Source organism: Rhea pennata, chromosome 4, assembly GCF_028389875.1.
Source record: "Rhea pennata isolate bPtePen1 chromosome 4, bPtePen1.pri, whole genome shotgun sequence".
Classification (NCBI taxonomy): domain Eukaryota; kingdom Metazoa; phylum Chordata; class Aves; order Rheiformes; family Rheidae; genus Rhea; species Rhea pennata.
In genome coordinates this window covers 66,858,758-66,872,823 of record NC_084666.1, presented here as the reverse complement: position 1 = coordinate 66,872,823, position 14,066 = coordinate 66,858,758, and the positions used below count along the sequence as shown (strand labels likewise).

At 40.7% G+C, this 14,066-nt stretch overlaps 1 protein-coding gene across 2 annotated transcripts; it reads right to left on the bottom strand.

The window, feature by feature from the left end:
• Positions 1–1,118: 1,118 nt before the first annotated feature.
• On the bottom strand, positions 1,119–10,891 carry LOC134139600 (alcohol dehydrogenase class-3). 2 transcript variants are annotated; one of them, XM_062574192.1, is made up of 9 exons: positions 10,841–10,891; positions 8,829–8,930; positions 7,836–7,977; positions 7,248–7,335; positions 5,861–6,080; positions 5,398–5,658; positions 4,515–4,650; positions 3,455–3,593; positions 1,119–1,432 (listed from the first exon to the last, which is right to left on the bottom strand). In XM_062574192.1, exons 1-9 carry the CDS (start codon positions 10,850–10,852, stop codon positions 1,408–1,410), a joined length of 1,125 nt encoding a protein of 374 aa, XP_062430176.1. In that variant the 5' UTR covers positions 10,853–10,891; the 3' UTR covers positions 1,119–1,407. The 2 variants fall into 2 exon arrangements, with proteins under 2 accessions (XP_062430176.1, XP_062430175.1); XM_062574191.1 differs by lacking the exon at positions 10,841–10,891 and adding an exon at positions 9,770–9,799.
• Between the last annotated feature and the right edge of the window lie 3,175 nt (positions 10,892–14,066).

Sequence of the window (14,066 nt, the reverse complement as noted above, 5' to 3'; positions counted from 1 at the left end):
ATCTCATCTATTTTCAGAATGCTCTAAGGCTATATTTCTAAGGATAGATGGAATACGCTAAGCTGTCCCATTTGTACAGCAGCATCATAGGGGTAAGATGACTATTGGAAGAAATTGCCTCTCATCAATAACAAAAATAGGGTTTGGATTCAGAAGGCTCACTGTAATGGTTGCTTTTGCATGATCATGTTCACTTGAAACATGGAACCTCTCTTGATCAGTGTCCTTGGGGTACCAAAAACCACTGACTTGCATATATTCCTTACTGCTCTTAACTCAGGAGCCTTTCTGCCTCTGCTTCACAGTCTGGTTTTTGTCCTTCCTCTCTCTCTCCCTCTCTCTCTCTTTTTTTCTTTTTTCTTTTTTTTTTCTTTTTTTTTAGACATGCTGCATTGCTTCCATGTTTCAGTTCTAAGAAATCTTACCTAATTAGGTCACTTAAACTGCAGTAAGGAAGTTGTGACAAAACTTAGGGGAAAAAAAAAACAACACTGCAGTCTCAAATTATAACAATGGAGATTATTGCTCTACTAGTAACATCACTTTCATTTTCTGTTTCAATGGCATGATCCTAGATCTCACTAAATAGAGACAACTTTTGCAGTGGCTGCCAAGGGCTTCTTCAGTTGCCAGCAAGTTTAAGGAAAGGGCAAGACTTTCTCTGTACTACTGGATTTTGGAGAACACCAGGGCTAGGCAGCAGAGTAGTCTTATGCCATTATTATTTCTACAAGTCTACCTACAGCTACTGTAATGAACCAAATACGAAATTAAGCAGAATTAGACTTCCCAAACTAACACCAGAATACATCTGGATATTTAGGTCATACATCCAACCACAGCTTGCTCCACTGGTTGGCAGTATATCCTTTTTCATTCTTGGACTAGCCTGATATGTGTGACAGCTGTTTTCTTGCCAATCTCTCACTGCAGTTACAGTGCATCAGTGCTGCTTCCCAATGCTTATTAAACTACCTGGCATAACAAATCACACATCATTCACTCTTGGCTCAGAAGAATGCTATTCTTTCATAATGTGCATGTACTGTTAAAGCACCAGAGGAAAATGGTAAAACTCAGCAATCAGTGCTTTCATGCTCAAGAATTCCAACACTGTGTTTAGAAATAACCTTTTATTAAGTAGGTTGAGATAAGTATTAAATTTAAGGAACAAGTACAGAAATAGGAGTTCCAAGATCAGTGTTAATTATGTAATGTTACTCAGTGGTTACTTTTTGATTGTTTTGTCAAAGAACAGGTTATTTAATATTCAGAATACTCATCCTAATATAGTTTGTCTTACTAGTCCCCATGAGTCTTCATCTACCTGATCATACTCTGTCAGAAATTCCATTATAAATGAACAGTTACCATGTTGCTGACCAACAGGATGATCCATGTTTGGCTCTAAAGCTTCAGGACACTTCGAATGCTTAAAATGAAAGGAGAGAGAGAAAAAAAAAGATAATTATCAATAAGTGTGGGTTTTTTCCACCTTAGTTCCCTCCCTTTCCCATGTGTTGCTGAAGCATACTTTTGCTTAACTTTCATCTTCTGTAAGGATGAAATTCTGCTTATACCTGTAAAAAATATTCATTAAAAATCCTCCCCAGAAATAGGCCATAATGCCTATTACTATCTGTTACTCAAAATAAAAGTTTCAGTAACAGTTCCACTGTCAATTTGCAGCAGCTAGCCAAGAATCTTGATCAGAAGGACCAACATTATAAGCATTCCCTCCTCTTTCTGCTGCCTGGAGAATTTAAATATTCATTATTAATTTCATAGGGCATGTTTAGAAATAAAGCACTGAAATGATGTACAAATTCATAACTGGGAAAAGAGATCACCTACTGGATGAAATTTGCATAGCTGATGCAGTGTTTACAGTTTAAGTAATACAAATGTAATTGTCATCTGAATTATCCAAAATAGGACTAAATATGAAGTAAATCTGATAATAATCAGATAAAAGAGAACATCAACTATTTTTCAGAAAGTGACATACAATAAATCAAAATCAGTATGGATTGAGGACAAATATAAAGAGGAAGTTGAGTTCTTACAATAATGCAGGCAACTGTTTATCTGTATGTAGATAAATTAAATATGAATAAACACAGTTGCCTGAATTAGTGCAAATATGCAGGAAGAAATTCTCTTCTAATTGAATGTTTCCTCTCCACATTTCTTGCCTATCAGCTGATTCTTCCCTTCATTCAATACATGTTCTTAAAAAGTATGTGACTTACACTGCCAATAAGCTGGCTGCTACTCTAAGAGGCACTAGTAGCTATTTAATTAAAAGTCTCTGAATTCTCAGCAAATTAAAGGGCATCTCATTAAAACTCTCATTTAAGGGATGAGCACTAAGTGAACTGGCCTCTTATCACAAGCCCACACATGGAAATACGCTGCAGGACAAGGTCTAACACAGCTAAGGCTAAAACTGACTGTTCCTTTCCCCTTCTGTTCACTGCCTTAGATTTTTAACTTGCAGGGTCAAGTTTTGTCACTGTATCTCCATGCTGGTCCTTATTTTCCCTCAAGTGCATCCATGCCTATATTTGCAGGGGGCTTCCCAAGGACTGCCTAATACATCCTCTAATAAGAATATACTCTACTCTGAGCTTTGTCCTGCTGTTGCAGGTTGATCACTGTCTGCAAAGTACACCAGCTGCTGCTCAGCACTTTTTAGGGGTAGCAAGGCTCATGCATCCAGCAGGTTTTTCACTAACCAATAAGAGTCGGTTCATCCTGTAGTGGGGTCAGAGCTTCACTAGGAATTTTTAATACAGATCACAGCTATGGTATGAGTCTGCAATATGAATAATCAAAATTGCCTGGCAAAAATTCCTGTAAAGCTAACTGACCATGCTAAGTACAAACTTGCCATGTTAATGTTCTACACCTATCGCACTAAAGAAAAATTTTAAAATACAGCACATTAAAAGATCTTTCCAAATAACGATTTCTACTGGATCAACCCTAGTCCTCAAATAATAATAGTAGATTTTCAAACACAATTTGATTCAAATAAACTAACAGCTTAATGACTTTTGTAAAAACATTAGATTTAATTCATGAGAACTCTCCTTCAACCTCTTCATATTTATTCTTCTGAGGAAGAATGTTCTAGCAATCAGTTTTGGAAGTTGAAAGCTAAAACCAACTTCCTTCCCCTTTTCCTTTTTCAGTTTTACAGAATTTCATCTTTCCCTTGCACACTGCCGCTGGCTTTTAGCTCTGCCTTTGTCTCATACACACTATATAGACTGATTTCAGCAAACCCCTCAAGTCCTGGGAAAGCAATTGTTTTATCTCAGAATGAACATACATGCTGTATGTCAGCCCTTATCTTCCCTGTTTAAAACATGGCACTGGCCAAGAAATGTGTACCTAGACTGTCCCAGCAAGAAACCTTTGCTACACCTTTTAATATTATGAACATTACCTCTTTCCTGAATGCATCAGCTCAAAAGCTTCATTAACGTTGTCAAAAGGCAGATTGTGAGTCACAAATTCATCAATTTTGATCTTTTTGGACATGTAGTCAGTCACCAGTTTTGGTACACTTTCTACGCTCTTCCAGCCTGAAAGATAAGTATGCATTTGTTTTTCCCCTATCCTCCCTCTTCAGAACAAAAGAGATGAAAAACATACAACCCTCACAGCAGTACTTTTGTGATAGATATTCTGAGAAATTGAAGGCCTGAGATCAGTCACATGTTTGTCCTTCCTGCTCAAAGAGGCAGTGAGTAAGGAATGTAGGAGGACAGGCAAGAGAGCGCATGTTAGCTCAACACACTAGTGCATTAACCTTTCACTAGTATTTCAGTGTTGAACACACAGCAGCTCTCCCCTCAGAAAGCATGCCCTAGACACCTCTGCCAGCCCCTCTACATAATCTTTGTAGTACTTTCAAAAACAGCAGCATTAGAACAGTGTAACGTTTGGGTATCTATATGAACTTCAGCAGTTACTGAACTTCAGCAGTTACTGAATTCCCCAAGTTACTCCTGGCTGTAGAGGTCTCCACATGCTTCTGGTCTGACAGCAGGAAATGCTGATTATGAACTCGTTGCTTTTTATTTTAAAGCTTCTTTTATAACAAGTTTCCACTTCAGTGACTAAGTGACACTTCTTTCTCATATGGAGCCCCACAATTTGCTTAGTGACAACAAAAACATGTTTATGCAAGTCCTAGTCTCCCCAGAGATCAGGTCCTTTTACTGCATATCCCAAATTTTCAGCTGTTAATAAAGCAACTGCTCTATACCACTGTTTGATAACTAAGTAACATACGGCTATGTTCTGCATCTGAAATTTGTGAGATATGATACAAGAAGTATCTGTAGCCTGTCTGTAGGAATCTAAGATTTTAAAAGCCAACACAACATTCTTAATAATCTGCCAGTATTAAGTTTCTTCCACAAGCAAAAGCAAAGCAGCATGTTCTTCCCACATTTAAGCCATACTAGGTTATCTGTACCTTCATACCAAAAGTAAGTTACCTCCAAACGCAGTCCCTTTCCACGTGCGTCCAGTTACTAGCTGGAATGGCCGGGTAGAGATCTCCTGACCAGAAGCAGCAACTCCAACTATCACACTGACTCCCCAGCCTTTGTGGCAGGCTTCCAAGGCAGCCCTCTTCACAGATGGATAGGACAAAGCACAGCATGTATCACTAATGTTTATGCAGCACATACGCACTGACAGTTACACACTGGTACATGTTATACTCCCCCTGCCCTCCCTCCCAGTTAATGAATCACACATCAGTATTAAAAGAACAATAAAAACCTGAAAACTACATTACATTTTCCATTGATTCAGACTCCTTATACTGTTAAAGATTTATTTTGCTCTTTTTATATCCCATTTGGCTGCCAGAGAAGTCACTTTGAACTCCCACTGGGAGAAGCTGTGATAAAGTATAATAAAGAGATCAAAGGCAATGTAGACCTTGTTACTGATAGTTTAGGAATGCTGTTTTCTTTCCTGAAAGCCTTACTTTACATTTAGCGATACCTTTATTTCTCTGTATTTCTAAAGGTTAAATTCATTATTTGGGGAAGGAGGGGGATGCTGCGTGCTGAGATTTTACTATTCATTGTACAGTATCTTTTATATGTGTTTTTTGTAAACGTTTCCATTGTCAACATATGAAAACTCAGGGTTTTAAAGAATTCCCATTAAGGAAAAAAGTTTGTGAACTATAAGAAAGCCATTTTCAATCTAAGTGACATTTGCTTTCATTATATAAATAGAAGTGGTTGTAAATAGGCATTTTTAAGTCATAGCAGTTATCATTACTATTACTATATATTACTGAGAAAGCAACTCATTTTCCTGTTTAGCTAAACAAGTTCTAAGTGGTAGCATGCAAACACTCACCATGACTCCAACATTACCAATGCATTCAAATGAATAATCTACCCCACCATCGGTCATCTCAACGAGCACCTCCTGAATGGGCTTCTTGAAGTCTTGAGGGTTAATGCACTCAGTAGCTCCAAACTCTTTGGCTTTGGCAAACTTATCCTTGTTAATGTCAATGCCAATGATCCGGGATGCTCCTGCTACTTTACAGCCCATAATAGCTGCCAGCCCAACTCCTCCTAAACCAAAGACAGCACATGTAGAGCCACGTTCCACCTGAAAGAGTAAGAGAAGAGCATGAGCAACACAGAGAAGACTCACCCTTCCATGTCAGTGTGAAGCACAGGTTAAGTAGTCTGTAACGAAGGAAATGTGTGAGTAAATACATATAGCTACAAGACTTTATCACTTAGGTTAAGAGGAATTATGCAGAAATTTAATCTGAAAAGTTTTTCAAGAGGCAACCACAGCCTTTTACCTTAGCAGTGTTAAGAGCAGCCCCATAGCCAGTTGAGATGCCACAACCCAGCAGGCACACTTTATCAGGAGGTGCTGCAGCATCTATCTTAGCTACTGAGATATCAGCCACCACAGTGTACTCGGAGAAGGTGCTAGTCCCCATGAAGTGGTAAATCTGCTTTCCTTTGCAGGTGAATCTGCTGGTACCATCAGGCATGAGTCCTTTTCCTTGAGTGACTCTTAAAGCAAACACAAGAAATTACAGTCAGAATCTAAGCAGTGACTATCCTTACCAAATAGTATCCTTTGAGCAACCCAGAGGTAAGGTGCACTTAGGCAGCTGTAATTTTTGAAACATTCCAATGAACCTAGGAGTTTACAGAAATTAGATGCTATAGGCGTAATTCATAGCTCTGAAAACCAGTGAAGACTTCATGTTATAATGCCCTCACAGAAGCACTAAAAGAAACTGAACTATCAGTATGTTGCCCTGTTCACAACCAGCACTTCCTTCAGTCCAGTTCCCTTGAGCAGCACCTGTCAGTAATGTCACCAGGGAAGCGGGGAGGTGTTTGGAAAACTTATTTTTCCAAGTGGAATCTACAGTGAAATCAAGCTAATTTTTTAGCAGCAATTTAAATAGTGTGTCCAAAAATAGTGGCCACCATTATTCCTGTGGCCCTTTGCTGACAGAGTGGTAGCACAACTGGGTTTTAACCAAGAACCTTCAAATGCAGTTGCAGCTTAGTCGCTTTAAAGACTGAAACATATGAACTGCAGCTTTTGGTTTACAAATGCGAACTAACTTTCTGTGGGCTGAAGATAGTGACTTTAGCCAGATATTCTCCCCAACCACCAAGATTCATCATTTTTACTACCACTTAAATCTACTTAATGCATCCAAGGTAGACCAGGTATCAAACAGTATTTATGGTATATCAATCCCAAACACAGAGCAGCCTTCCCTTCTTCATCACCTTTATTGTTTATTGGACCTAGCTGGAAATTCAGCTGGGAAGCAAGTTTGAAGAAAAAAGGGCTTTCCATACAATTCTGTATCACATAATTGCTTTGGTGTTTACTCTACAAGCTAAATTCCCTGAAGTATTTCCCTTAAGTATGGATTAAATATGGAGTAAGTGCTTTTGTTTCCAAAGCTGTGGATACAAGCTATCAGCTCACACCTTCAAATAGAAAACAAACAAATCAGATTTACATAAGGTCAAAAAAGAAACAAAGGAGAAAGTACTGCATAACTCCCTAATGAATGCACTTTCCAAGTCATTAAATGATGTGTCAAGAGATTGATTCTTCAGAGGCAACTCTAATCAATTGTGTTTGATAACTGAATCAGGTACATGTTGAAGAAATACTATACTGCGTGTCAAGACAAAAATAATACAAACCTTATCTTCTGGCACAGATTAGTTTTAGGGTTCTTACAGAACTTGCATTCTCCACACTGGGGAATGTAGAGAGGTATAACTGTATCCCCTAGGAAAAAAAAAACACATGGCTAATTACTGAATCAAGTGAGGCACTAGGGAAAACAGTTCTTTGATTTTCATGGCTTTTATGTGAGCCTGTTCATTTAAAACCTTGTTTGTGTATTAGAAACTGCTTACAGAATAAAGTAGCAGTGTTTATAGAGCATGCTAGACAAAATGCTGTTTTTCACATTTCTGAGCAGACAGCCAATCTGAAATTAAACATTCCAGAACAAATAGGATCATGCAAAACACTGCAAAACAAAACTACCCCAAACCAGTAGTGAAAAGCATGTTTAAACATCTCTTAAGCCCTTTAATTAAAACAGGTAACAACTATCATTTGAAAAAAATAAATAAATCTTTTAATTATATTGATGCAGTTTCAAATAAGAACTCTATAAGCTGAGATCTTCCAAACATTCAGTCAAGAGCCCATTAGACAGATGTACCTCACAAAGAGAAAACTATGCAGTCAGAACTAAGATTGGCAAGACGTTTTCTTACCTGGCTTTACATTTGTTACTCCTTCTCCAACACTCTCTACAATCCCTGCTCCTTCATGACCCAAGATCACAGGGAAACATCCCTCGGGATCAGCACCACTCAGAGTATAGGCATCAGTGTGACAGACAGCAGTGGCAACTATCTATAAAGAAATATATAATCTGAGACGTCGTGAAGAATGGAATAGTACCATGGGTTTAAATATTTTGCCGTGGTCACTAATTCAGGACTACTGCTGGGACAGGTCTGCCAATACCAACAGCTTTTGCAAGGCTGCCAACATACTTTCATTCCTGACAAGGTACACAGTATATAATACTTTGAAAAAGGAAAGTCATGATAATACATCTTTTCTCATTTCCATCAACTAAACTGTGACGTTGAAATTAGGAAATGACACTAGAAATCAGCACTCTAAATCTCAAAGCAGGTTGGTGTCCCAGAACTGAAGTTAGTCAGTCTCTCAAAGGTAAAATTACCAGAAAGTCCACACCAAACTCTCAGTATTGCAAAAATCCAGAGTAAGTCTTAAGCAGCATGTAAAGACAATGCACAGACCCTTCCACAGTGATAAATTTTACTTTAACGTATACTTTTTGGCAGATATGGGTTACTAAAAACTCCCGATCAAATCAGTAGCTTAGGTTTGGAAAATCAAGAGCGTAATCACAATAATCAGTAATTTATAGTCTGAGTGAAGAAAATCCAGTGTGTTACACAACTGCAACAGGTCACAAGCTGCAGCCCTTCAAACAGGATCAAAGATGTTTTAGCTCAGCTGTTGTGGGATGCTTAGCCTGTAACAACTAGAACTGATCTTCAGGGGTAACCATGACCTTTAGTCCAGAGTGTGGACTGAGACTAACAAAAATTAAACATGTTTTTCATAAACAAATTATGTTTGTTTATGTTTGGTTAGTAAACAATCTACTCAGCTTTAATACTAAAGTCTTCCAAAATATAATGCATGCAGTTAACAATTAAATTAATTACCTTAATACGAACTTCATGAGCTTTTGGTGGAGCAACCTCTACCTCCTCAATAGAGAGTGGTTTACCTGCCTCCCAGGCAACAGCAGCCTTGCATTTAATAACCTAAAATAGAACAAAAAAAAATAAGAAGAGGACATTTGTTACATGGTTCATTTAAAATAATTCTTGTTCAACCAAGTGAGGAAGCAAGAGAAAGGCTACGGCTTTTGGAAACAATCCCAGATTTGAAATTACTAATTTCAACACAAAGACTTAATGGCTCTACATCTGCTTTCAGGGAGCTAAATAAGGACAAACAAACCAAAATCTGAGACTTGAATGTTACTCTCTTACTGAACAAAAATATACTAAAACTAGGAGTGCTCGAAGATGCTCAAATACTGCAGGGAAACGAGCAATTGTAATAGATTGGATAATGAAAATGGTGGCTTAAAAGAACAGACTGGCATTTATATGAGATGCGTTGCTTGAGCACAGGGTGCTCACGTTCAAGAAATCTAGAAAGCAAAGTGGAGATCCCTTAATTGTCCGAGACCCGCATTAGGAGTGAATTTCTTGTCCTTATCGGGAGAGCTGCTGGGTGGGATTTCGGCCAGGAGAAATGCGTGCATGTGGCTAACGTGCAGAGCCCTCCAGTGATGGGTAGGGACTAGACAGATTTGGCTGTATGGTTATCGCCAGCAGCTTACTGTGCACTAGCACCTCTGCAGAGCCTGCACGGATTGCTGTTAGCATTTCTTCCATGCAAAGAAGCCATAAGCCACTACTATGACATTTGGAAATGTGCAGCATTTCATAGCATGTGCTATATACCAATACAAAATAAGATGTTACCAAGACAAAAGGTGTTACATATGTTCGTGTGTTCAAGCAAGCTGTGATGTTCCTGTGGAATCACTGAAAAATGGAAATTCCCCAAACCAAATACTCAGCCACCTAGCCTTTTGCAATTCCATTGCCTAGATGAAATAACAGCACCAGGACCCACTGCCAGCTCTGGTTCATCACCTGCATGCATACAATAAAGTAACAAATCAGTTTATGATTTTCTATAATACCTTTGTTCTACAGTAAACACTACTGGGCCTTACCAGAGCCAGCTAACACCCTCACTGCACCTGAAACAGCAGAACTACAGATGTTTAACTTGGCTCAAACCTGCTGAGATAACTATACCCAACCTTAAAAGGCCTGAAGCTTTATAACCATGGCCTGGAGCAAGACAAAACAGATACCTATTCCTACAGCCCGCACAGGCCTAGATTGGACGGAAGTGCTCGTAACCTTCAAGTGCGAACTTCACTTGTCCCGCTTTCTATTATCAGCATAGATGTTATAAAAATGCACTACATATAACAAAATAGCTGTGGAGCCACAGTGCGGTCGTAATCTCAAAATGTACCAAAGAATTTGCCAGAAAATCTAAATTCAAGGCACAAAGTACAAGGGGAGCTCTTGCTCTGTAAATCATTTACTGTTTTCCCACCCATCTGTCTTCCTTACAAAGCCACTTACTTTCTCAAAGGAGATTTGAGCTTTCTCAAAATTTGAATTCATGCAAGTTTATTTAAATGAAGGATTAAAGAAAGGGAAAAACACAAAAGTCTTCCTATAGGACAGGTTCAGATCTTCCCAAACTAATACTGCACATCCTAAAGCAACAACTCATGATTCAGAACGCTGTTTAAACCGACTTTTCAAGTAACAATCGGTTGATACATCCATCAAGGCCCCTTCACTGTTCAAAGTGGCACTGATTGCTTTTATATCCTCTCTATCTGGAGGACAGAGATAAGAGGAGCCAGAAGGGAGGGAGCGTCCGTGCGTCCGTCCGTCCCCATGACACTCCTGCCGCAGGCCTGCGCCGCGGTACTTAAAAGCCAACGGCAGCGACCGCGCTTTGCAAGCGGCGAACGTCCTGCGCCCCGCGGCCGCGACCGGAGGAAGCGGGACGCCGGGCTCGCCCCAAAACGCTCCCGAAACCCCACCTTCGCATTCAGACAAGCACTCACCCCGCTCGCCATGGCGCGCCGCCGCCCGACGGAAGGGGAGGGCGGCCGCGGCGCATGCGCGCGCCGCCGCCGCGGCCGTTAGAGCCGTTAGCGGGTGAGGGCGGAGCGAGGGAGATGGTGGCGGCCGCTGGTTGGGGCTGGGGCGGCCGCGGAGCGGAGCGGGCAGGTGAGGCGGTCTGGGGAGTGTCCCCCTCTCCTCGTCGAGGGCTGGCGCCGCGGGGGGAGCCTGCCGCCGTGCCGTTTGCTCGGTGGCCGCTTCTGGGTGTTTTCCGCGCTTCCTAACGTGGTGGCGGGGCAGGAGGAGGCCGGGCCAAGCCCCGTGCGTTTCGTTCCCTGCCCGTCGGAGGCCGCAATCACAGCTGCTGATAGGAAACAGGGGAAGGTGGGTTATGAAGCCACTAATTCTGCTTTTCAGTCTCATGGTGCAACCCTTTTCTTCCTGCAAATCTTGGTGTTAGCACTTGGTGTGAGCAAGGATCTAGCAGTTCTCTCACATCTTCCCCAGTGTTTCATTACAAGGTTGCTAGTTTTGTGGCTTTTTCTGTTGCATCATCATCTCACAACACAGTCCCATCAGTCTAGCAGGCAGATTTGTGCTACTCTACCTGTAAAGGAACAGGCACATCGTCCTATGTAGTGGGGTCCACTCCCCTGATACTGCAGGCATGACACTATCCAACTTCTTTTCCTGAACATACAGCTACAAGGGGATGTTAACTTACCCCTCTGTAACCGCTTTCTTGAAGATGCGGTGTGTATGTAGACATACTCCATTTTTAGAGGAGTCACCCTCTTGCACCCAGTGTAGAGCTATTCAGCTGTAATCCTGGAGGCAGTAGCTGTTCTCATGTCTTCAGTGGAGATCTTTTGTACCCGAATCTGTACTTGGACAGCTGAGCCACTGTGGTGGTGGTTTTTGTACTAGGTAGCAGTAGGCTTTCAGCTGAATGAAAGCAGCCGCTTTCCAGTGTAGGTGAAATGATTCACCAAGTCAGAGCAGTGAGATGGAAGTTTTGGTTGAGATGCTGTGATACCTTGTGGCAATTGTTCAAGCAAGAGTACTGTTGCTGCCACCTTGGCCCTGCTGGGATTCTTCACCTGCCCATGCTTTTGTTTTGTTTTCTGAAGGACCATTTTTTCCCCAGGCAGGATGGAAAGGGCTTCTTGCGGGATTTGTAGACATGAAAATCAAGTGAACACTTCTGCTGTTGGGATTTCACATGTGAGGTGCTGGATTGTGCCAAAGGACCTGCAGAGCGTTACAAAGTTTTCTGTGGCAAGACACAGAATTTTTACACTGACATGCTAATGAAGCTCAGCAAAGACCATAGATAAACAGCAGCGCTAACTTGGGTGTAAAAATAACATAAACATGGAAATCTGTAGGCTCAAGAAGGCTGACACCTATCTGGAAGGTAATATGAGCAGTGAGAGTGCTGTATTAGTTTTCACATATGGTGACATATATTGAGAAGAAATGAAGGGGGGATACGGACATACTGTCTGTCCCATGCCCTTCTTGAGACTGTCTTACAGTAACGGCTGTTTGTGTTTCTTCTTGCTTTCACCAGCTACTGCTAAAACCATGTTGTTCAAATCAAAGCAGGCTTTGCTCATGTTCTTGGTCAAACCCTGTCTCCCCTGTGAAATTCATGCTCTTGGTTATCTTTGATTCATCAGTGCTTCCAAAAGACCTTCAAACTTCATCCTTAGCTGAATTGCACTCCGCTTTGTTAGTGGCCATATCTGTGAAGTTCCTGAACCTGATGATGCTGATTCTGGTAGGGAAAAATATGAATATGTAAATCATAACTTATTAATGCTCACTGTTCAATTTCAGAGATTAATGTGTTTTTTTTCCTTCCTTTGTAGTTTTGTCATGCTCTCTCCCGTATTGCCTTGTGCTATTGGAAACCCCTGGGCATGGTAAGTGATCTTGCAACTTTCTATTCTCTGTACTATGCAAGTAAATCGAGTTTCCACACTGTGCTTTTGACTGAACTGTCTGTTGCTTTGCCATCTATGTTTCAGGTCTGTATAGGAAAGTTCTGTGGGTGAGGGTTCCTTGTGCTACTGTGCTCTCTGGTTTTTAACATTGGCTTGGTTTTGGTTTGTTGTTTTAGCAGATGTTAAGTGCTTATCAGGCATATTAGCTTGGATTGAGAAAAGAGAAGGGCTTGGAAGCTCTATGAGCATGTGGGAGAAAGGCCTGGCAATTGTGTTTTTGCTGAAAGGCCTAACTTTGGAAGATGTTCTCTGTTTGACATGGCAAGCATCAGGGAAAAGCCCCAAGCAGCTATTTACAAAAGATGGGGGAAATTCTGTTAGAGGGACATCACTATTCAGGTATCATGTGTGGAAAGGATAGTGACCAGTTTGGAAACTGAAGATAAGTTTGCTTTTCCAGCAGCATTATAATGCTGCAGAGCAAAGTAGGTATGTCAAATTCAACTCTACCTTCTGAAAGTTTGCTGTGCAGTTGATGCCTTTCTACCATAGTTGTGTTCGCAGGAGCTGTTACTGTTTAGACTTCAATGAGGAGTAGTATTAAGGCCTTGTTGTTCTTTATCTTTCTCTGAGCCAAAGCTTTGTCATGGGCTATGGGAGAGACTAGAAAGACTTTGATCCAAAAGAAGTGTTTGTAATTCTGAAGCAGTACTGTGAAGTACTTCTCTGATCTGACATACCTTATGATTATTTGACTTCCTTTTTTTGTGCAAAACCTCCTGAAGGCTTTTCATAGTGTTTTTAATAAACACAAAAACATACTAAGGGAAATATTTTGGATTGCTTTTGGAATCTGCTAAGGCTGCACCTGGGCAAAATAAAGAGGACAGATAGAGGGTAGGATGGATGATGGATGAGTTCTGGTTATCTTATGCAAGAGGTAGAAAAATTGGGCTGAAACGTAGAAGGTAAATATCCTTTACCTTTCATGTAACCTAACCCTGCTTTACAACCTTTGCTTTTATCCAATACTGCATGACATTGCTTTTTATTGCAGGGATCTGCAGTATTCTTTCTTTTCCTTTTTTTTTTTTTTGGGGGGGGGGAGGTATGTACCTCCAGTGGGTAGTAGTTTTAGTGAGCATTTTCTTGTACCTTGGCTTGGCTTTGGCGTCCAAGATGAGGTTTTAGGAACAAAACAAAAATTCAGGAGCTCTATAATTATCTGCTGAAATTCAGATTCTTGCCTAGTCAGTGATCAATGTCAAAAAGGCAGGAG